Genomic DNA, 22,670 nt, shown 5'->3' with positions numbered 1-22,670 from the left:
TCTACTGAGGGCTGAATAGACTGCTCGGAAGTGGGAGCTAGAAGTAGCTCACTGGGTAGGCCCTGGAATGGTTTATTTTCCAGGCCCTTTTCTTTCTTTCTCCCCCGACCACTCTACTTCCTGGATGTCATGAGCTGAACTTATTTCCTCCAACAAGCCCCTCCACCATGATGTTCTTCCTAAACCTGAGGCCCTGGGCAATGGAGTTGGCCAACCATGGACAGAGACCTCTGAAACCATGAGTCAAAATTAGATGTTCCTCCCCTAAGTTGTTCTTTTTTGGGTATTTTTTAATCACAACAATGAAAAGCTGACCATCACATTTAAGCTGCTATTGTTATTCACTTCCTGGTTCTTAATTATTTTTCAGATATAGAGACTGCCAGATAATTGAGTTCAAGATAAGCAAACTATTTCTATATGTAAGCAACTTGTTTCAGAAGTGTCACCTAAAAAGCCAAGTCACCTTAAAGTTTGAGTGGTATTTTTGAATGGAATTTTGAGAGAGAGAAAAAAAAAATAAGAGAGGGGGGGCATAAGACTGTAACCCTGAATCACCTACTTTCAGTCTGAAGAAGCCATGTCCCTGGCCTACTTGGTTCTGAATATGCATACATCAGTTAACATAGCACAAGGTGGTATGGCCCCTTCATCCTGCCTCCTCTGTGATGCTTCAACAGCCTTCAAATATAGGAAATTGCCTTTATCTATATTTGACCATTGCAGTAAGAGCAACCCAGATGGAGAATACATGATGACATATTATTACTGAACTACAAATGAACCAGAAAGGTTCTTTTGTGTATAATAGAATATTCAATATAATAATATAAAGGTTCTTTTATATAATAAAATTTTGTGCCACTGGTGGCTTAAAAGTGGTTTCTGACAAGAGTTGTCTTCAAGTGGCTGTGGTTGGTAATACGTTTTGGGTTGGAAAATAATTTCAGAGGCAGATAAAAATTTTAAAGTACTTTTTCTAACAAAAAGCAATAGATGTTCATTGTAGAAAAGTTGGCAAAAACTGAGAACTGTATGTGAGGAAATAAAAATTATCCATAATTCACAACCAAGAGATAAGCACTATTAAAATATTTTGATCCATGTTCCTCCTTTTGTGCTTACTGTCTTTATATTTATACATTTGTATATAAAATCATGCTGTTATAGGCATTTGTATCCTGCCTCTTTTTTGACTTATTATAATGTAAGCATTTTATAGGGCATTAAAATTCTTCATAAGCAATGTTTTTAATAGCTGCATAAATGTTCTATTGTAAGAATATCCCATAATTTACCTAACTGTTTCTACATTCTTGGGCATTTAGGCTCCTTCTTTTTATTTTTTTTTCTTTTTGGCTAAAATACTGAAATTTTAAAGATGGTTTTTAAGAGAAAGCAAGAAGTTTACTTCGTCCACAAATGAAGTACTCAAGGAAACAGACAGTGATGATGTGTTAGTGTAATGGATTCACTGCTAGCCTCAGGTTCAATCAGAATAGGCATTTATCTTTCCTTCAAGCAATAATTCATTTTAATTCAGACTTTCCATTCCTAGCTGCTTCCTCACAAACGTGTTTTCCATCTCACACAATTGCAATGACTCCACCATAAAGCTCACTTTTTTGACAGGTGGCATTTAATTTGTCTGTAGGTCAAAAGCCCTACTATCTCTTGTTGCCACACTGAACAGAGGCAGGAAGCCTCACTTACAATCCTCCTCATGTGAAACCCTCCTCCTCTGTGAGAATATTTACCTCTTCTTCAAGCTCAATCCCTGGCCAGTCTCTCTGATGCACAAGTGCCTTCCCTGGGTTTCCAAAGTCCTCCAGAGTTAACTTTTTTACCTAGGCCCTGAGCTCTCTTAAAATTATCTGTCTTTCTGGGCACTAGAGCTCCTCTCTATAAGAAAGGATTCTTCTCCACCATAAGAAGAACACTATTTCTTTAGAACAGGACTCTTTCCTTTACACTAGAAATTCATGCTAGAAACATAAATGTTCTACCTGTGTCACCATATGAAAAAGCTTAAACATTGAGATAATTGAAGTAGTCACAGCAAGAAGCAAAGCCTTTGGGAGGTGATTAATAATGCAACAGGTGGTCATGAAGACTCCACATACAAAAGAGAATATTTATAAGCACGTTGAATATAAAATGCAAGGCTCCATCCAGCAAAGTGAATTCAGCATTTCACTTGACTTTCCTTGAACCTCGTAGTTTACCAGAGTCTAAACATCTATAGATCTATCATGAGTGCCATCTAAATTAAAAATATAACATCTTGTTAGGGTCAAATAGGGACACATCACAAGACAAAGAGAATAAAATTTATGAAAAGATGAAACAGGAAAGTCTGAAGAGCAGAGGAGAGCAAATACTTCAGTGTCCACTTCTATTAATATTAAAACTGGTGCTTGGGGTACAGCAGCCTGATCCCAACCAGATCACCTTACACTTCAAAAGACCAGCACACTCTATGGAATCGGATACTACCAAAAGTAACCAACAGTGAGACCAATCAGCATTTATCCCTATTGCACAGAAAACAAAATTGGATTGAATAAAGTATCCAAATTATACAAAATGGTATTTTTTATCTTATCCTTATATCCCTAAATAATAGCTAAGTACAGTGCACATTGTTTTTCATTCAGATGAAATAATATGAAAAGTCCTTGCTATGTTGCCTGGAATGGAGATGCTACAGATGTCAACTGGCTGTTTCCTCTATACAGAAGCAATGAGTGGACTTAATAAAATGATAACAAAACTCCTTTTCATGCATTGCCCTTAATGGATCATCTAAACTCTACTTTTTTTATCATGAATGGGAACATCTTTAAATGATAAGATTCAATTACTTTTATTTTTTAAGCTTTTGACAGAGTATGTTATAAAATCTGGGGATAGTTGATGAAAACATCCATTAATATATGATGAAAGCTCCCCCCACCACTTTGGAACGCATGGAGCTGAACTTTCCATGCTTCTTATCAACCAAAATCCAGAATTCATACAAACAAAAGTAGTTGGACACTTCTTGGCTTTAAAGCAATTCCTTGTTATAAAACCTATTCCAATAAGCAAACTTTTGAAAGCCCAAATTACTGTTTGAAAAGCAATATGTTCTTTAAACACTAAAGACAAATACAGATTAGAATTATCTAGAATTCTTGGGGCTAAATTGATTGGAATTCAGAAGTTTCAGATCTTAGAAAACCAATGTAGTACATACATGCCCAGACATGTCTAGAGAGCCACACCTCAACCAAATATATTAATATTTCTTCAGGAAAACTTAAGGGACCTCATATAGATATGAATGAAGTCCATAATTAGATTCATGACAGCTCAGTGTAGGTTTTGCCACCTAATTGATTTGTGACAAATAACAGTAGCAACGACAAAAAAATGGTACCTGCCGGTGTTAGAATTTCAGGATTACGGATAAGGGATTGCAAAATTACTTTTGATTTTAGCATGCACTGTCAGGTATACTAGTCTACTGTGTAAATTAAAGGAGGATGAAAAATTTAAGAAATTAATAGAGACACTTTATGCTCATTTCATGTAGGAAAAAAATACCACTGGAAATAGAAAAAGCTTTTATGAAAATCACAAGATAAAAGAGCTAGTGACAAATGACTGATAAATATGTGCAGTAAAGCAGGTTGTAATTAGCTTGATTTAGCCTTTCCACAATGTACACATATTTGAAAACATCACATTGTTCACCATAAATATGTACAATCTTGTGAATCAGAATTTTCTAAATAAGAAATGTTTATAAAGTTGTGAACAATTAAAACTCTGTAGCTTGCTGTGAGAATGTAAAATAGTGCAGCTGCTATGGAAGACAGTACATAGGTTCCTTTAAAAATTAAAAGTAGAACTACCATATGATCCAACAATCCCACTTTTGATTATGTAGCCAGAAGAATTAAAAAAAAAATGAAAGTGGGATCTGGAAAAGATATTTGCATACCCGTGTTCATAGCAGCACCATTCATAATAACCAAGAGATATAAGGCAAGCAATGTCCATCAAGTGATGATAAAAAAAAAAAAAACATGGTATTTACTTTCAAAGGAACATTATCCAGCTTGAAAAGGAAGGAAATCTTGCCACATGCTACAACAGGAATGAACCTTCAGGACATTGTGCCACGTGAAATAAATCAGTGATAGGAAAGCAACTCCCAAGTATGATTGCACTTCTAACATGGCTCAACTCATAGAAATGGAATCTAGAATGGAATGTCAGGGGCTGAGTTTAATGGGCAGAGGTAAATAGGGTATGGAGTTTAATGGGCATAGAGTTTCCATCTTGTAAGATGAAAATATTCTCAAGACCCATGATAGAACAAAACGAACAGTCAACATTAGCAATTTACAAATAGTTAAAATAGTATATTCTATGTTTCTACCACAATTAAGAATTTTTTTTTGTTTTACAAAAAGACAGTGAAACTGAAGTATATATCCCTTAAACTAAAAATTAATTTAAAAAGCTTCTAGTGATGATTCAGCCTGTAAAAGCACCATCTTGGTATGATATTTAAAAATCTATCCTAATAGGCCTTTGCTACTTATCAGCCAAAACCTTCTGGATATGAGTACAAAGACTTATTTTAAAGACAAAGTAGAGCACTTTGGTTAAAGCATTATGGTCAAAACACAGAGGAGCCAGTTCCAGAAACTGACAAGCACACAAACATATTTCACTTTGTTGAGTTTTTTGTTTGTTTGTTTTGGTTTTTTGGTACTAAGAATTGAACCCAGGTGTGCTTAACCACTAAGTTCCATTATTGTTTGTTTTGAGACAGGTTCTCACTAAATTGCTTAAAGCCTTGCCAAGTTGCCAAGTCTAGCCTCCAACTTGTGATCCTCCTGCCTCATTCAGCCACCAGAGTTGCTGGGATTACAGGCATGTACTACCAGGCCCAGCTTCACTTCATTCTTCAGGCTTATAAATATATAGAAAACACATAATTTTAAAAAGGGATAAGTGATCACCTATTCCCAGTTATTACTATTTTTATATAATCTGCATCTTATTAGAATTATCAAATCTTGGTATTAAAAATAGATTCTTAGCACCCAAATAGTAATTTATTATAGCCTGATGATCTTGGGTCTTACTGGCTTTAATGCACTTTGCTGATAAAAGGCTTTTTGATCAATTTGACCTTAGTCTTTACCTCTTTCCATCTCATTCTACCCACAAAAAACATTTTTCTCTATCTATACACAAATTCTAGGTTTTTGTTATTATTAATAAGAAATATTAATTATTTAATTATTAATATATCTTATTAATATATTAATAATTAATTATTTAATTATTAATATATTAATATATCTTATTAATAAGATATATTAATAAGAAATATTGAGGACAAAAGCACATACTTTACCTTTTATTAGGGAGGGCTTAACATAAAGCTGGAGTCAAACAAAAAGCTACGGTTTGGGGCAGACATTCCTCTCCACTGAAATGACCAATGTTAAATAACTAATTATAACAAATCACATTAGTAACATTTTAAGACTAGTTAATTATCAGAGCACATATATCTTAGAACCCCCCCCCCAAAAAAAAGACTTGAAACGTATATCACTTTAAGTTTGGGGTATATATTTTTATTGGGGGGCAGTATGGGAGGTAGAGAAACATAAATTGAAAGTAGATTATCAGTGACTAGTTTTAATTCGACAATTATTAGTTTTACTTAGCCCTCAAAGAAATTGAAACCTAGCTGTAGAAATAATGTAGACAATGAAATAATAATTGACAGAAAGTGCTGACAGGGACATTAAGAGACTCTAGGATTCAGATGAGGGAGAGAGCTTTCTGACCTAACTGAAACAGGGCAATATATTAAAAAAAAAAAAAAATCCACCTTCATGCATCCTTGGCTACTACAAAAAAAGTTCTCAGTTGTTCATTGAACATCCCCCAGCCAAAAAATGTAGAGCCTTTACAACCAACACTAAGTCATTAGAATAGACTATGAACTCTCTGGTCCCTTAAATTTTAATGAACCTGAGCCCTTTAAAGGTGGCACTGAGAGCAACTTTAGCTGTGAAACAATTAAAATGTTAATGGGGTTTCTACTGTAAATAGATTTATGAAAGAAGGAGAATGCTGACTGAGCTGTTTCCTGGCCCACACTTGTTACTGTCAGTTGAATTCAAGCAAGATTTGCTTCACAGGAGATGTAAGGGATGCAGCCATATGATGGAATGGCTGGTTGCCTGTGGTGCTTCCTACATCAGAATTCATTTCAGTATTACATATACATGCCTAAAGCCCAACACAAATGCTATTCTGTTATCACATAATTGGCTAATGTGCATTGCTGTGTCTTGCGTTTCTACTTCTTTTATTTTACATTTGGCATTCCAGTACATTTAAAGGAAACCCATGTTCATTTTTGTTCATCCCAATACACAGAGAGTTCAAAAGTTCAAAAGATAAGAAGTGGTTCTCAGCATGAGTAAACTGTGAAATCGTTGGAAAATAAATTTTTGATGTCAAGATACATTGCCCGTTTATTCATGCTGAGAATTGTTTTCTTATCTTTTGGACTTTGAAAGCTGGGATAGACAAAATTTGTTTAAATTCCGTAATAAATAAAGATGCAATACAATTTGACTATTATTTTATTATGATATTCTTTCGCCCAGCTCTTATTGAGGCCTGAATGACAAATAAAATCATATAAATTGAAAGTGCACAATGTGGTGATTTGATACATATGTATTCTGAAATGATTACCACAATCCATTTACTTAACGAATCTATCACCTTACCTATTACCTTTTCTCTGTGTGTGATAAGACCATTTAAGATCTATTAGCAAATTTCAAGTATGCAATAAAGCATCACTAACTATGGGCACCATGCTGTAAATTAGATCCTCATATATATTTTTTTATTAACTAAACCCTTTAAAGTATTAGAAAAAAAATCTGCAGGTTCTGCCACTGAATATTAGTGCTTTGAGTTCCAGAAGGAAAAACTATTAAAAATTAGGTTGATTCTCCCCTGGTCAGCATCTACTACACCAAACTGTGAAAATAGTTTTCTTAATAATTCAGAGAAAGTACAGCTCAAGTCTCCTGGGGAGAGTCTCTTCTTTCAAGAGTAAAATCCACTAAAGCTCAGAATTACTATCAATTCCTAATTAACCATATCAATGAGGAGGAACATTAAACACCACTGAAAACTGTCCTCTGAGGAGTGACAAAACATTTTACAGATCACAAGTTGACAAGCCACATAATTTATACACAAGGAACCAAATTTACACAAAGTCTGCTAGAAGCATCTTTATTAATTCCAAACATGTCCTCATCATTGTCACATAGTTATCAAATAGATTTAAGAAAATGAAGACATCCAGGTAACTATGTCAAATTAAAAAAAAAAAAATGTCAGTTTAGGTTGCTGAGACAGACACAATGACTCCTGTGTGAGGGACCTGTGATAGAAGAGACATTTTGCTGGACCTTAGAGATTGGCCTGGAAGAGGAAGAGTTCATCAAGTTCACTGAGAACAAAGGCCCCAGGGCACCCAAATATGGTATATGTTTGGGGATCCTGGAATGCCCTGTATGTGCATGAGGACGCCACTCACCTAGAGTGTATGCTATCCCCAGAAGCTTCTGCTCTGCCTCCAACACCTTGTCCTGCCAGCTCTGCTGTCTTCCTGCCATGAATGCTCTTCTAATCCCAATCCCACCTCAGCTTCCAGAGCTGCCACAAAGTTTCTCGTGAATTTGGCTTCACCTTCCTTCTCAATACAGGAATGCTCTGGTCCTACTCCTTTATGATACCAAACTATTCTACAACAAGAAACACTACAGTTGATTATGGGGGAGAGACTCAATTTTACCCATCTTTGTAATATTTGCAGGTGCACGGAAAATGCCTTGGTGACTGTGAGTTGATGCTGATTCGTGCCCCATTGATAATTAATTCTTCTGGAGTAGTACTAAAAGAAGTTCTTTCTCTTGGCAATTGTGGCCATGGAATAATGAGCTGAAAATGACGGCAGATACCAATGAAATGTTTAGTCAGGGCTGGGGATGTGGCTCATCTGGCATGCACGAGGCGCTGGGTTCAATCCTCAGCACCACATAAAGATGTTGTGTCCATTGAAAACTTAAAAACAAATATTAAAAAAATTCTCTCTCTCTCTCTCTCTCTCTCTCTCTCTCTCTCTCTCTCTCTCTCTCTTTCTCTCTCTCTCTTTAAAAAAAAGTCAGGGTAGAAGGTATATGAGGCTCCTCTGTCAGAGTTTTCACATCTCATGGCCATGACCAAAAGTGATGGCTATGGCTCTGAGAGTTACAGTCTCAATGAGAACAATATTCTTCCATTGGGTATGTTTAGAGAACCTCAGGGGTGTCACTGTTCACTTTCCAAGATCCTACTTCATGTAACTTCCCTGAGGACTTCCGTTGCACTTAACCTCTCCTCCTTAGGCTCTTTTTCATCTGTCCTCCTCTTGTACATTCAGATTTCTAGATTTCTTTTCTCAGTGATCTTTTTCACTTAACTTACCTCCTATAACATCAGCATCAAGATAGAGCTCTGGCCCAGACCACTCTCCTGAGCCTCAAACACTTAGAGGGAGCTTCTCTAGAAAGTCTTCAACTGAAATTCCACAAAGACATATATGAATACCCACAGGGTCCCTGCCAAATTCATCCTCACATTCCTCCTTTCTCTGTTTCCAATTTTCTCCATTTTCTTGAGGCTACCCTCAACTCTTTCTCTCACTGCCTCACCCCCCCCACACACACACATTAACTTCTCTGATTATTAATCTTGCAGATCTCTCCCTTCCTTTCATCATCAGCACTATTGCCTTTGTTTGTAAGACTCACACTACTTCTCCCTAGACTACTGATAGAACCTCCAAATAGAACCTTCTGTCCCTCTGGTTTCATTCCTCTACGACTCATTCTGTATTTAAAAACATAAATACGATTAGGCCACACTTCTGCTTTTAGTCAGTATCCTCCTAGCTCCCCATCTACTATAATGTCCAAAGTCTTGATATTCAAGACCCTTCCTGAGCAATCCCACCTAAGATGCCCTAATCTCATTTTTTGCAGTAGTTCCATACAGATTCTTCCCTGCAGATAGACTGTTAAGCAAATGAGTTATGGTTTTCATAAAGGGGATATCTTGCCTTCTTGCTCTTCTCACCACCCAGAAACTACCACCATCACCACTCATTTAATCTCCACAAAAGAGTCAACCTCAGAAAAATAAGCTCTGGAAAAACCTACCCAGAAGTCCTGTATTTTCTTCCTTCCAGCTGGGTTGGAATATTGTGTAGGGAGGCTTTGGTCTATTTGTTTTTCTCCCTCTAAGTCTATGAGTTGTTTAAGGAAAGGGAATTGCCTTATCCCTCTCTGAATCCTCATTGCCTAACAAAGTACTTGACACTGAATAAATGTTTGTTGAATGATGTAACAAGAAAAGAAATCAGCCACATATTAAGCAACTGGGTTAGAGATTTGATTTCAATGTCAAAGGAGAAAAAAACAAATACTAGGGATTTGAAAACAACCCCTTGGGTAAGCTCACTAAACCTGTGTTCATCTAGTTCCAATGTGTTTCTACCTGCTAAAAAGAATTGAGAAGGTCGAGCGCCGAATTGAACAAAAGGGAGCAAAACTAGATTTAACCTCAGAAAAAACATACTGATAGAAATGGGAGGGAAAATGCTAGGGACGTTAGGTGATATTTCTTTAAGGTGTCCTGCATTTCTTACAAAAATAATTGACATCAAACTGGGAACAGAGCTCAGTGGTAGAGCACTTGCCTAGCATGCATCAGGCCCTGGGTTTCATGCCAGCACTGGAGGTAAGAAAAGCATTAAGAGTTTGCTTATTTTCTGAAAGGATATTTATATAGCAAACAGCCTGGGAAGGTAGAGAAAGGGTCTCTTGCCAGGGATAAGGACAGTGTTTTTTCCTGAGCATAATAATATAATTCTCTAAGAACAGATGTTATGCAGTTTTGCTAGTCGGCTTCTTGTGAGATTAGAGGTTTTCTTACATTCCAGGTTTCTCACCTATGACTGTGTGCACAGGATCCATTTGAGTCACTCCTCACTGCTCCTAGGAAACCAAGGTGGGATAGAGGTGCAAAGTAAGCCAAAGCAAACATGGCATGCATGCCACCTGCTGTGAACTAAAGGATGAATAAAGTCATCTGACTCAGGAATCTCATGTCTTCCGTGAGCAGCTATGAATTGTGGCAGACTAACTTGTTCCCATACAATGGAGCAAAATCTTAGACTCTTCACAGGGTGACAGGACTAAAGATAGAACAAAAACAAAAAAGAAGAAGTGATCAATCAATGTTTGTAAAATTGAATAATGCCAGAAAATAAGACTCTGATACTATATAGTAGTTAGAGCAAAGACTTTACAGTCAGTATAGGTTCATAACCTAACTCTTCTACTTATTAACTATATGACCTCTCTCTGAGCTTTATACCCTCATACATAGTTTCTTCAGAAAACCTTACCTTCCCTAGATTTCAATGTCTTCATCATAAAATAGAAATACTAACATTACATTCTGTTATAGTTGTTGTGAGAATTAAATGAGCCAAAATGTGCAAAAGGCTTAAATTGTTCCTGGCATATAAAGACTGATATTTAAGAAGTGCATTTTGATGCTTGAACTTCATTCCATAATCAGTTTTGAAGAAAGGAAATAACATTACTAGGTATTTACCAATTTACTTTAGAAATAAACCTTGATAAAAATTAAATGGTATATACACATATATGTTTATAGGCATATGTGTGTGTATTTCAACCATTAAAAATAAAGAAATCTGGCCTTTGCAACAATATGAATGGAACTAGAAATAATTATGTTAAGCCAAATAAGCCAGGCACAGAAGGGCAGATACCACATGATGTCACTCATATGAGGAATCTAAAAGGGTTCATTTCAAGAAGTTGAGATTAGAATGGTGGTATTAAATAGAGGATGTAGATACTGAAGAAAGGGATAGGGAAGAAGTATGGCAAAAGGTTGATTAATGTTTACTAAGTTACAGGAGCAAGAAATTCTTTTCTACAGCATAGTAAAGTGATTATAGATAATTATAATATTCTGTATGTTTTTCTAAAAAGTGAAAAAAGGAATTTGAACATTTTCAACATAAAAAATGTTGTAAGTTTGAGCCCATAGATAGGATTACCCTAATGTATACATGTATCAAAATATCACATTATATCACATGTACATATTTATGTTTATATATCAGTTAAAAATTAAAACTAAAAACATTTAAAAATTATTATATGGTACATATAATAAAAATAAAGAGAACTGAGAGGATATGAAAGAGAGGATCCACCAAGAGATAGCTGTAATAGTACAGGAGTAAAAACATCATAACTGGGATTTATGTGACAACAGAAATTAAATATAATTCAAGAAATATTTTATTGCTGGTACTTACAGGATTTAGCAAATGACAGAAATATAAATATTAACTTATATTTATACAATTGCTACATAAAAGGCCTTTTTATATACCTGAGGCTTATAATATGAGTAAACTCAGAGAAAAGTAACAGATGTAAGATGGTAAATGTAATAAAGGGAAAATAGGCAAATTGCCTAAAAAGATGTAGGAGACAATGATGACTATAGAGGCCTATGGATATTCTGAGTCTGAAACCCTGAAGTTTATAGTTGTGATAGCTTTCCATTGCTATGACAAAACACCTGAGGAAAAAAATGACTTAAGAGAGGCAAGATTTACTTTGACTCATGGCTTCAGAGGTTTTAGTCCACAGTTATTTGGCCCCATTGCTGTGAGCTTGAGGTAAGGAACATCATCATTGTAGGGATATAGTGTGGTGAAGCTAAGCTGCTCACCTTTTGGCTGTCAAGAAGTGGGAGTGGTGGGTCAGGAGACAAAAATGAACTTTTCAAATTCATGCCCCTCAGTGAACTACTTCCTCCAACTAGGCCCCATTTTCTAAAGTTTCCACCCCTTCCCAATAGCGCCCCCATCTGGCACTATTCAACACATGAACATGCAGAGGACATTCTAGATCCAAACTGTAACATTCCTTCTCTGGCCTCCAAAGGCTCATTCCCATCTCAAAAACAAACAAACAAACAAAAAACCATTCAGTCCATCTCCAAAAGGTCCATATAGTCTTAACAATTCCAGCATTGCTCAAAAGTCCCAGCTGGACAAACTTCAAACCCTGAAGCTCCATGTCTAGCATCCAGGTGCGTGGTGGCATGATGTGAGCTCCAAAAGGCTTGGCAGGCCCAACCCGGTAGCCTTACTGGCTGTAGTTAGTTCACATGGCCTTCCCCATGGGCTGGCTCTCCTTGCTGCCTGCAGCTTCTCTCAGCAGATGTTCCACATTCCTGGCACTGCTAACTTCCACAAATCTCCATTGTCCCTTCAGATTCACATGTTACTCTCACTGGCTACCCGCAGGAATTCTGACTCTGCCATACAAGCTTGGATTCTCAGGCCTTCTTTGGAAATCTTAATGGAAGCCTTCATGACCCTTCTAACTCCTGCATTCTGCATGCCTGCAAAACCAGCATCATGTGAATGATGCCAAGATCTGCTGCCAGCAGTCTTCTGAGTTCACACAAGAATCATACATTAAACTCTGTTTACAACATTCTAGGGATTCTCCAGTCTGAACCTCCAAGCCTTCTGAAACTTCGCCCACAAACCAGTTCCAAACGTTTCTGAACCACATGAATAGGCATACTCCCAGCAACAATCCTACCTCTTGGTACCGATTTTCTGTTAGTCAGCTTTCTGTTGCTGTGACAAAATACATGAGAATGGTAATTTAAAGGAGTTAAGATTTATTTTAGCCCATAGTTTCAGAGATTTCAATCCACACCTACTTGGTCTCATCACTGTGGACTTGAAATAAGGCAGAACATCATAGTAGGGGAGGGGTGCAGTGAAGCAAAGCTGCTCACCTCATAGCTACCACAAAGCAGGGGAAAGGGCTAGTGATATAATAAATTCTTCAAAGGCATGCCCCAGTGAACTATTTCCTCCAATCAGGATCTACTTCCTCAATTTTCTATTACCTCCAAATAGCACCATCAGCTGGGACCCAAGCCTTCAACATGTAAATCTCCAGGGGACATTCCAAATCCAAGCCATAACACCAGCTGAAAATGCCAAGTCTGTGCTCCAAAGAGGTTGAGCTACATGTGCACATCTGGGTCTCATCAGAACAGAAAATATGATGAAGTCATATGCGGTGGTGGGGGGGAGATGAACAGGGTAGTGTGTAAAGAACAGGGAAAGAAACAGAGATAGAAAGTAGAATGTAGGGGCCCATGGAAGAGAGCTACAACTAATACTAAGTGTCCCCAGGAAAAGCATAAGTAAAGATGTGGGAAAGTGGAAAACAGGAATAGCTGGTAATGTCATGTGCTACAGAAAAACAATAATGGGGCAAGTTCTGAAAAGATAGTCTCAGAGGCAGCCAGGCTGCAATGGGTTAATTTATCAATTATCAGAAAGTAGGTAGAAAGGAGAGAAAACAGTAGAAAGGAAAGAGTTGGAAATAAAAGAAAATAGATGACTTGGATGAATTATTCCAAAGATGGAATCTGGAACAACTAGGGAAAGGATTACCTTGAAACAAGAATAGGAAATTTATTGCCATGAGACAAAAAAGAAAGAAGTAAAGATATAGGAAAAATATTGAAATGGAGGACAGGGACATTGAGAAAATGCCTATAATGTCAATTTATCAATACAGTATGAATTGCTGAAACTACAAATCAAAGGTTTGGGTCTAAGTAGGAGAAAAGGAGAAAGAACACCTATGACTAAATATAAGTAAATAGACCCAACAAAGTAAAAAGATCAGAGAGTCTGGTAGTTCAAGAGTGTACAGTGGAGAGGTCAAGAGTCAAGGGACCCCCAGAGTATGGTGATTAGGGACAAGGTCCTAGAGTTAGTCAGGATAGGTCCAAAACTCATCCTGCTGCTTCTCAGATATGAAACAGCAGGCAAATTACCTAACCTCTTTATGCCTCATCTGAAGATAATATGATGATATTATCCACTTTGTATGATTGTCATTTGGATCAAAGATTCTAATAAAATACAAATTGCTAATAATAGAGTGTCTCTCATAGTGCACACAGCTTTGTTTTTTGAATTCATTATATGTTCATTAATGTGGTTGACCCACAAGAAAGAAACAAATTTTTGAAATGATTTACACTAATGAATAAATGACAGACCACAAATCATGCTTTAAAGTGGACTGCTACTAGTCCCAGACATCTCTAGTTTGCTCATGCTATGGTCTGAATATTTGTTTCCTTCTAAAATAACCTCAAGGTGGTGATTATCACCCTTTGAAAGGTGATTAGATTCTCAGGGTAGAACTCTCATGAAAGAGAGTAGTGCTCTTTTAAAATAGGTCCAAGGGAACTCATTTGACACTTTGATCCTATGAGGACACAGCTGGATTTAAAAACCACTAAACAGGCCCTGCCAAACACCAACCAACTAGACCTATCAATGCCTTGGATTATGGCTTTCAGGTCCAGAACTGTGAGAAATAAATATTTGTTCTTTATAAGCTATCCAATTTATGATATTTTTGTTATAGTATTTTGAACAAACTAAGATAGATCAATTTCAGGCTTTGTCATAAGTAAAAAAAAAATAAAAATAAAAATAAAAAATTCCAGCATAGTATGTGGGACAAGAGACAACTTTCAACTTCCTTTTACCACCAGATTATTATCATAGCTTCTTGAAAAATTCTATTTCTAAATCCATGGATTCTTTGTAAAATCTAAATCTCTGCCACTCCCATTCCGACCCCTGATTTTCTACATCAGCTACAGAAAGCTGAAATAAAACATACTTCTATACATTGTGTTGAACAGTATCACATTTAGCACACTTCAAATTTGTATGTCAAAACTGCCTATGTTGGGGTGGGGTTGTGGCTCAGTAGTAGAGTGCTTGATGAACATGTGTGAGGCCCTGGGTTTGATTCTCAGCACCACATATAAATAAGTAAAATAAAGTTCCATTGACAACCAAAAATAACTATTAAAAAAAAAACCCTGCCTATATTGGATATCCTCATGAGGGATGGATGTGAGAAGTCCTGCACAACTTAGAAGACTGCTGAGCCACAAAGTAGCCACACCTTCTTAAAATTCCCTCCACATACCAGAGAAATCCATGTATCCCAAGTTCCAGGAGATTAAGCCACTGGTTCTGCCTTTAGTCATTTCTGTCTGGCATGATAGCTCTAACACCTCCATGTTTAATACTTCTCATCATGTTACTATGCAAGTATTTACAAGAGTATATTACAAAGGATAAATTTTAATAGAATGCATTACAGCTAGTCATTTTCTTTGAGGTCTCAAAGATCTGGGTAGAGTTTATTTCCTCCTACTTAATCCCTCACAAAACATTTACAGAGCACCATTAACATAAGTAAACTCTTCAATATCCCTTTATCAAAATGCCATCACCAGTTACAACTCTGGATTTCATAATGCACTTACCAAGGATACCTTTCCCCACACCACATATCCCATTTAAGCGAAGTTCATCATTTTAGTACTTAAGTGCCTACAAGCATGAAGGAGTCTCCATGAGGCAAGAGAACTCACACCCATTGTAGGATAATCATCTTTCCAAACTAGCATCAAAAGCCAATATAACCCTATAGCTACTTCAACCATCAAAAGAGACCCCAAAGGTTTCAGTTCCATTCCCACTGAAAATGCTTGCTTTAAGAAGTTCTTAAAAATGGCCTGGGGGACTGGGGATATAGCTCATTTGGTAGCTTCTTGACAAATTCTAAGCCCCTGGATTCTTTGTAAGACCTAAATCTCTGCCACTCCCATTCTGACCCCTGAATGTCTATATTAGCTATAGAATGCTGAAATAAAACATACTTCTATACATTTATGCCTTGCATGCATAAGGCCCTAGGTTCAATCCCCAGCACCACCAAAAGAAAAAAAGAAAAAAAAAAAAAACAGGCTGGGCTGGATGTTCTAAAACAGGACATATGTTAAGAACCCCAGCTCTGGACTCAGACTGCCTGGATTCAGATCTTCTGAATTTTTGGAGTCTGAACTTAAACTTACTATGTCTCTTTCTTCATCATAAAATGGAAATAATAATGCCTGTCTATAGGGCTATTTTCAAGATTAAATGAAATAGTACATGAAAAGGATCTAGAAATCTGCCCAGCATCTAAGAAAGAATTCAAATAGATTAGTTATTAGCTGTGATTTCAAGTGTCTGCTTACATAGTGGGTACTTAAGCACTCTTTAGAGAATACTGATTTTATGAATCTGCCTAAACTTGAGTTATGCAAGGTTTCCTAAATACAACAAGAGCATTGCACAAATCAATTATCATTAGAACTGGAAAATCCATATACCATACATCTCTTTGTTTCATTAATAAAATATCTTTTGAAAATGAGCTTACTAAAAAAGTGTATAAATAAACAAAAGAAAATGTGTTTTCTTTCTGAGGACTACCCCATAAATAAAATACATTATGTTTAAACTGACCGCTAGTTAGCTGAACATTCATTTCCTAATTTCCCTTGTCTCTCTAGCTCCCCAAATCTGCACAAGTACAAGATCAGCTACATAAAACTCTTACCTGTGTTAATGACCTATAAATGCCAGTCAGTAAGATGATGCATTCTCATTAGTGGTCTTCACCTCATTAGAAGCCTGCTTTCACTGATAATGGACCTCAGAGGTCAATTTAAAAAAATCTAGGAAAGAACTCTCTTTAATTTAACAGATGGACAGGTGTTTGGAAGCCAAGAGCTGTTCATGGTTGCATTCCACATGCCTACGAAAATTGCAAAGACATCTGCAGAAACCTAGCACTAAATCCCAACATGGTTCCTATTGAAGAAGCCACCAATAACTCTAATACAAGAGAGGACAAAATATAAATTTGATTGGATTTCCCCATTTAGTTTTCTGAAAGTACTAAGAGTCATCAGAGTGATCTCAATAGCTCCCCCCTGGAAAACACATCTCTATTAAACAGTCAAGAATTTATATTGGTTTTAATATCTGATTTCATCTCATCTAATAAATAAATGAACTGCAGGAGCAGCCTCCTTAAAAAAAAAAAAAAAGTGCAAAGTCATCCCCCCAGCCTTTTCAACCAAAGAACCACTATTGGAACATGAGTTACAATAGTTAAGTAATGTTAAAAAAAAAAAAAAAAGTGGTTTATTTCTGTTGTTCCTCAAAACCTCCATTCCTTTCTCCAAAGGGATTATTCAGTCTCAATGTGCCTGGGTGATTCTGTGACTACCTAATAAGGCAAACTGGGATTCACGTAAATAAGGGCACTTGTGAAGGTAAGAACAGGGCTACTGGGCAAGTGTGCTAAAAAGCAATTTCTACGATATGAAGGCTTATGCATGCACAAGTTATCCAAAGTGAGATGTTCTCAGAGATAAGCTGAAAAGTCTAAAGCAACCTCTTCAAAATAAACAAGGCAAATCTTATCAATTCAAGAGAAATCACATTCACAAAAACTCCTTGCATTTCTGCCAAATATGTATTTACAAACTATGCAGGAAAGAACTTGTGTGATACGACTGATATCCTGGCCAAGTCTCAAGATTTATAGTTAGTGACATTTGCAGTAACCAGGTAGCAAATTGAATCTCACAGGAAAGGGATGAAATATGGAAATGTAAAGTGAGTCCAAAAATAGTATTTTTCTTACCCGAAAAAGTGAAGCCTGGGAAATATATGGATGGCTTTGTGTACTTATCTAAATCCCCTTTTCTATCATAAAATATTCACATTTCAGAAAAGCAAAATGAAGCAAAGAGGTAGCAAAGTAGAAAAAAAATATTCAAATGTTCAAAATACTGTCTGTTCATAACTGCTCCAGAGCAGAAAATGAAAAGCAGAATTTGATCTGGCTTTTCTTTCAGACCTTTCAATGATGATCCCGCTGATGCCACAGAATTCCGCAAAAACTTATCCAGACAGTCAAGGAGACCTTGTAATTTGCAAAGACTTGCCACAAGCATGTAGCTACACTTTACACAACGATCAAGACTTAATATTTCCTATCCTTCACTTTTGCTGACCTGTCAAAAAAAAAAAAAAAAAAAAACCATGTCCCATCCTCAGAGGATGCTTTCCAGTCATGTTCGGAACTCTTCAATTCTCTACTAAAAGGAGCAAGCATCTAAGCAGCTTCCCAAGTAGCTCATTCAGTGGTTGACACACTCATCTGTCACTTAGCCTCTCTCAAACCTGTGGAATAATCCATTCCTTGGACTTAATGATACCTCTTTAAAAAAAAAAATGTACAGGAGCTCATTGGTTTTTGTAAAGACAATGTCAAGAAACTCGCAATTCGACAGGATTTCATTTAAAATCCTTTTAGAAAGTGGAATCTGTAAAAGCTAATTACTCCCAAACAGGAAATTAACTGAAACACACGCACACACACACACACACACACACACACACCCCACAAACCACACACAATCACACACCAAGCACACGTGCACAACACTCAAACTGGAGAGGTGGGGGGAATCGGTCAGACGCTTAGAAAGTATGAGTTAGGTAAAAGGCACACGGCCCTGGGTCGTGGTTTCTGCTCCAGAGCTGAGGCTCCTAGAGGACACGCTGGTGACAGCGTTCCCGCGGCGCTCCGCCAGGGACAACCCAAAGATCCCTCTTGGTGCCTGCCGGCATATCATCCCTCCTTCCCTTCTCGGAGCGAAGGGCTCCGCCCGCGGTGACCGCAGCAGGTCAGGGTGGGGCGGGGGCGCACGGGCGCCGGCTCTCTCCACTCGTTCGGGAGCATGCGGGCGCCACTTACATGCCTGGCTGGAGCTGTAGGGCGCTTCCTGGCGGCCAGCTGGCGGCCACCCAAGCGCAGAAGCACCAGAGCCACAGTGGCGAGGTCATCTCAGCGAGGCCAAGCCACTCCGGCCACCGCCCGAACTGCGCGCTGTGCGCCGCTCGGAATCCGCCGAGTCCGAACCCGGCGCAGAAGTTGGGCTCGCCGGGCAGAAGTTGGAGTGCAGGGCTTGCGGGCCCGCGAGGTGCGTCTCCCTGAGGAGGGCGCGGCAGCGGCTCGGCCCCACCGGCGCCACAGGCGATTGGGATCCCAGGAGGAGCGGCCAGAGGAGCCCCCGAGGCGCGGTGGCCGGCGAGCTGCACGGTCCTGCTCCGCCGGGAGCGACTGGAGCAGAGCGAGCCCAGCGGCCCCGCAGCCCCCGCAGCCCGGGTGCCATGGAAACGCGCTCGCCGCCCTCCCGCCCCGGCCCCTCCGGAGCGCTTAAAGAGACAGCCCCGCTGCCACCGCCGGCTCGACGCGTTGTTGGGCGTCCCCCACCCCCCAGCGCCCTCCTCACCCCCCTCCTCTCCACGCCAGCGCTGCGGGGACTAGAAGCGGCGGGGGCTGGGCAGTGGGGGCAGTGGGAGAAGCAGCTGGGACGCAAAATCAGGGGTTTCGCTGAATACTCAGCCTGACTCTACTCCCAACCTCTTCTGATCCACCCTCTAAGCACACACACACCCCAAAGCCCGCTAAAGATGCTAAGCTGCTCTGGTTTTCAGCCTCACATACCAACCTGCTCAGAACCAACCAGCTGTGCATCTGCTACAAGCAGAGACCAAAAGAAGGCTGACTTTTGATTCACACTCCTTCAGCTCACTCCCTACCTCGAGTCTGGGGAGTAGGTCCGAACACCAGACTAAGGGAGGTGTGTTTGAAGTGAAAACCAAATGGTAGTTGATTGAGTCAAATCTCTTGCCAAATCGACAGTTGCAGGACACATCTTCAGCTCATCCAGAAATCCTAGTTACTCAAAATGAGATAATCTCCCTTCATTTTATTTGGCCACCGTCTCACTCAATTTAGGCACCAGAGTTATAGGAAGGAGCCAACAGTTCTATAAAACTACTCCATCCTTCCCTGCAAACCAACTCCCTTTCCCCAAAAATATACGGAGAAGCCGTCAGTTGCGAGCCCCCACGGCCCTTCCAGAAGGGAACAGCGTCTGCTCTGAACGCGAAGCTTGGGTTGCGGTGCTGGCTAGCGCTGCCCGGGACGCACAGCCAAGAGTAGCGCGGTCGCCAGCAGCTCCGGCCTGAGGCTATGCCTGTGCTCGGCGCCAGCTGCTGTCTGGAAGGCCGCAAACCTCTGGAGTCTGTTTCGTGAAAATAAAAATCTATGGTGCATTGTGCCCTCCAACAAGGACAGCCCAAGCTCTGGAGCCATCGTCTGCAGTTTAACCCTGCAGAAAATGGAACCGTCTGCAATGAAACAACTTTTTTTTCCTTTATTCCTAAACTTACCAAAAGTGTCTATCCAAGGACTCATTCATAATCAAACACTTAAAGCGATACCACCTGATTTCCACAGTCCTAGGACCCCTAAAATGATTTTTCTCAGAAGGTGTTTTTGGACTCCCTATTGCCTTTCATAGTTGAATTAACCATCTGGCTTTTAATTTCAGTCTTCTAAGCCTTTGTTCCCCTTTTTTCTCTTTCTGCTTTTTCTGTCACTAAAGAAGCAATTGGGCATTTACAGGAGGGACAGAGGAGCACACTTTTGGGGGGTTTCTGAAAAGGAATAAGAAGATGAGAGTGGGAGAGAACCACACTCCTGAATTTTTTAGCATTCTGTGACTTTGCTCTCCTTGTTTATTTAAGTTTGAAATTCATGCTAACTTGCAATGTTTTCTATTCCTCTTAGACTTATCTGTATATTTTTAACTTTTTAAATTCAAGTTTACAGTGAAAAATTCTGTAAAAACACAACTAAATGATATCTTTATCTTTTGGCAAATATCTTGAACACAGAATTTTAGAGCTGTTTACACAATAGAAATCATTATCTGACCCCTGTGTTTCATGAAAGAGGAATTAATTCTTACTTCCCTTTCTAAACACCAGTTATACATGAACCAGGCCTTCTCCAAACCCAAGAGATAGTGGACTTGGTGCTGACACCAGCTGTGGAGATGCATTCTCCTGTGGCTAACTCTCAATTAGTTCTGTTAACAATAGGCCCAGCACAGGTTAGTAAAATACACTGGTAATTTTAAAATTTAATTCTAAATTCTCCTAAAGAGAATTGATTACTCAGTTTCACCTCCTTTTCTTTTTCCTCTCCCTCTTCTAGGGAAGCACTATTGACAGTAAAATGACCAAAGGCAGGTGGGGCACTATAAGGATGGGAATTAAGAAACTGGATAAGCCATAATGATTACAGCTTCTGAACTAGTGTAATGATTGTATAGTGTATGTGTACAGGTACAAAGATTAACCCTCTCCATGGATTCAGTTTTCTAGTTTGTCCTTTGGATGAAACTTAAAGGCTCCAGTTTGTTTCAATACTGTTTGATCTTAATTGTTTTGATGAAAATTTATAGTGTACCTAAAGATGATGATATAGATTAACTGTTCCCTGAAATTTCCTGTGACTTGCTAAGCCTTTCTTTGCTTCTGGACTAGTTTTAACTCTGCAGGAGTCTATCTTCAACTAATCTCATTCCCTTTGGGTATGTAAAAAGTTTCTATACAATTTTCTTTATATTAAAGAAAGATAAATAAATTTAGTATAAGTCATGGCTGAAATTCAGAGCTATTTTAAGAGCTAAATAATACAAGAATATATGTGAATTATTTGATTGCATGATTGTTTAGTAAAGGACAGTTTAGGTACATGGAAAGTAAATCACAAATTAGAAAAATTTCCTCCCATGATTTTGAAAGCACTTTATTGTAGATGAACATTTAAAATAGTATGGATGTGACAGGCTAAATATTAGTGTACATTTCATAAAGTAATGTTGATTTTACATTATTCTAGCACGGCTTATAACAAGAAAACAATGCCATGTAAGCAATTATCCTTAAATGAAAAAGCAAATGCATTAAAGTTTTTACCATAAACTGACATGAATCCAGCACTTCCTTTGTAATTTGTGCATACAATTTAAAAATAACTGGTTATGTGGTTTGATTGGCTGGTTATGCCATATCTTTAAAACAGGAGAGCATTATGAAACCTGTTGGCTACAGTCTTACAGATTAAAATAGCAATAGTTTGGTGGTTTCAGGGTTCTATGAACACACAAATTGAGGCTAGATACAGAAGAAAAAGAAAAGAAAATACCAGTTAATTATACCTTTATTGCCCAGAGTGAAAGACATTAAATTAACAAAGAAAGAGAATGAGCCAGTTATACAAAGAATCAGTTTTAAAAATTAAGAGAAGTGTTATGCTAATAATACCGCTTGCTCAGACATAAATTTCATGGGGTACAAAAACCAGATTCATCATGAATTGGCTTTACTTTTGTGAATGATCTTTTACACTTGCCTACCTAGATAGGCTCTTAAAAATAGATTTGACAAAGTAGATGAGTGTTCTCTCAGAGAGGAGTCCAAAAGATTAGGAGAGGAGGGCGATCTCCAGTGGGCATGCCACATACCATTCTCTCTCCCTCCATACCTGCATCTAAGGCGTAATAAATCTAACGAGCGAGCTTCTTCCTTGTTAGGAGGTGGAGTAAGCCAATTTCATGCTTTATGTATGCTGGTT

The 22,670-nt window shown here is 38.4% G+C and overlaps 1 protein-coding gene across 1 annotated transcript in view; it reads right to left on the bottom strand.

The window, feature by feature from the left end:
• The window catches only part of LOC113187260 (EGF-like and EMI domain-containing protein 1), a 528,706-nt gene extending 509,685 nt beyond the window's left edge, over positions 1-19,021 (bottom strand). The window contains exon 1 of the mRNA XM_077795506.1: positions 18,933-19,021. Coding sequence (XP_077651632.1) covers positions 18,933-19,021 — 89 coding nt within the window. The remainder of the gene's footprint in view (positions 1-18,932) is intronic.
• Between the last annotated feature and the right edge of the window lie 3,649 nt (positions 19,022-22,670).

Source organism: Urocitellus parryii, chromosome 2, assembly GCF_045843805.1.
Source record: "Urocitellus parryii isolate mUroPar1 chromosome 2, mUroPar1.hap1, whole genome shotgun sequence".
NCBI lineage: Eukaryota > Metazoa > Chordata > Mammalia > Rodentia > Sciuridae > Urocitellus > Urocitellus parryii.
Note: the sequence above shows the minus strand (reverse complement) of the source record. Positions and strands in the feature narration are given on the sequence as shown.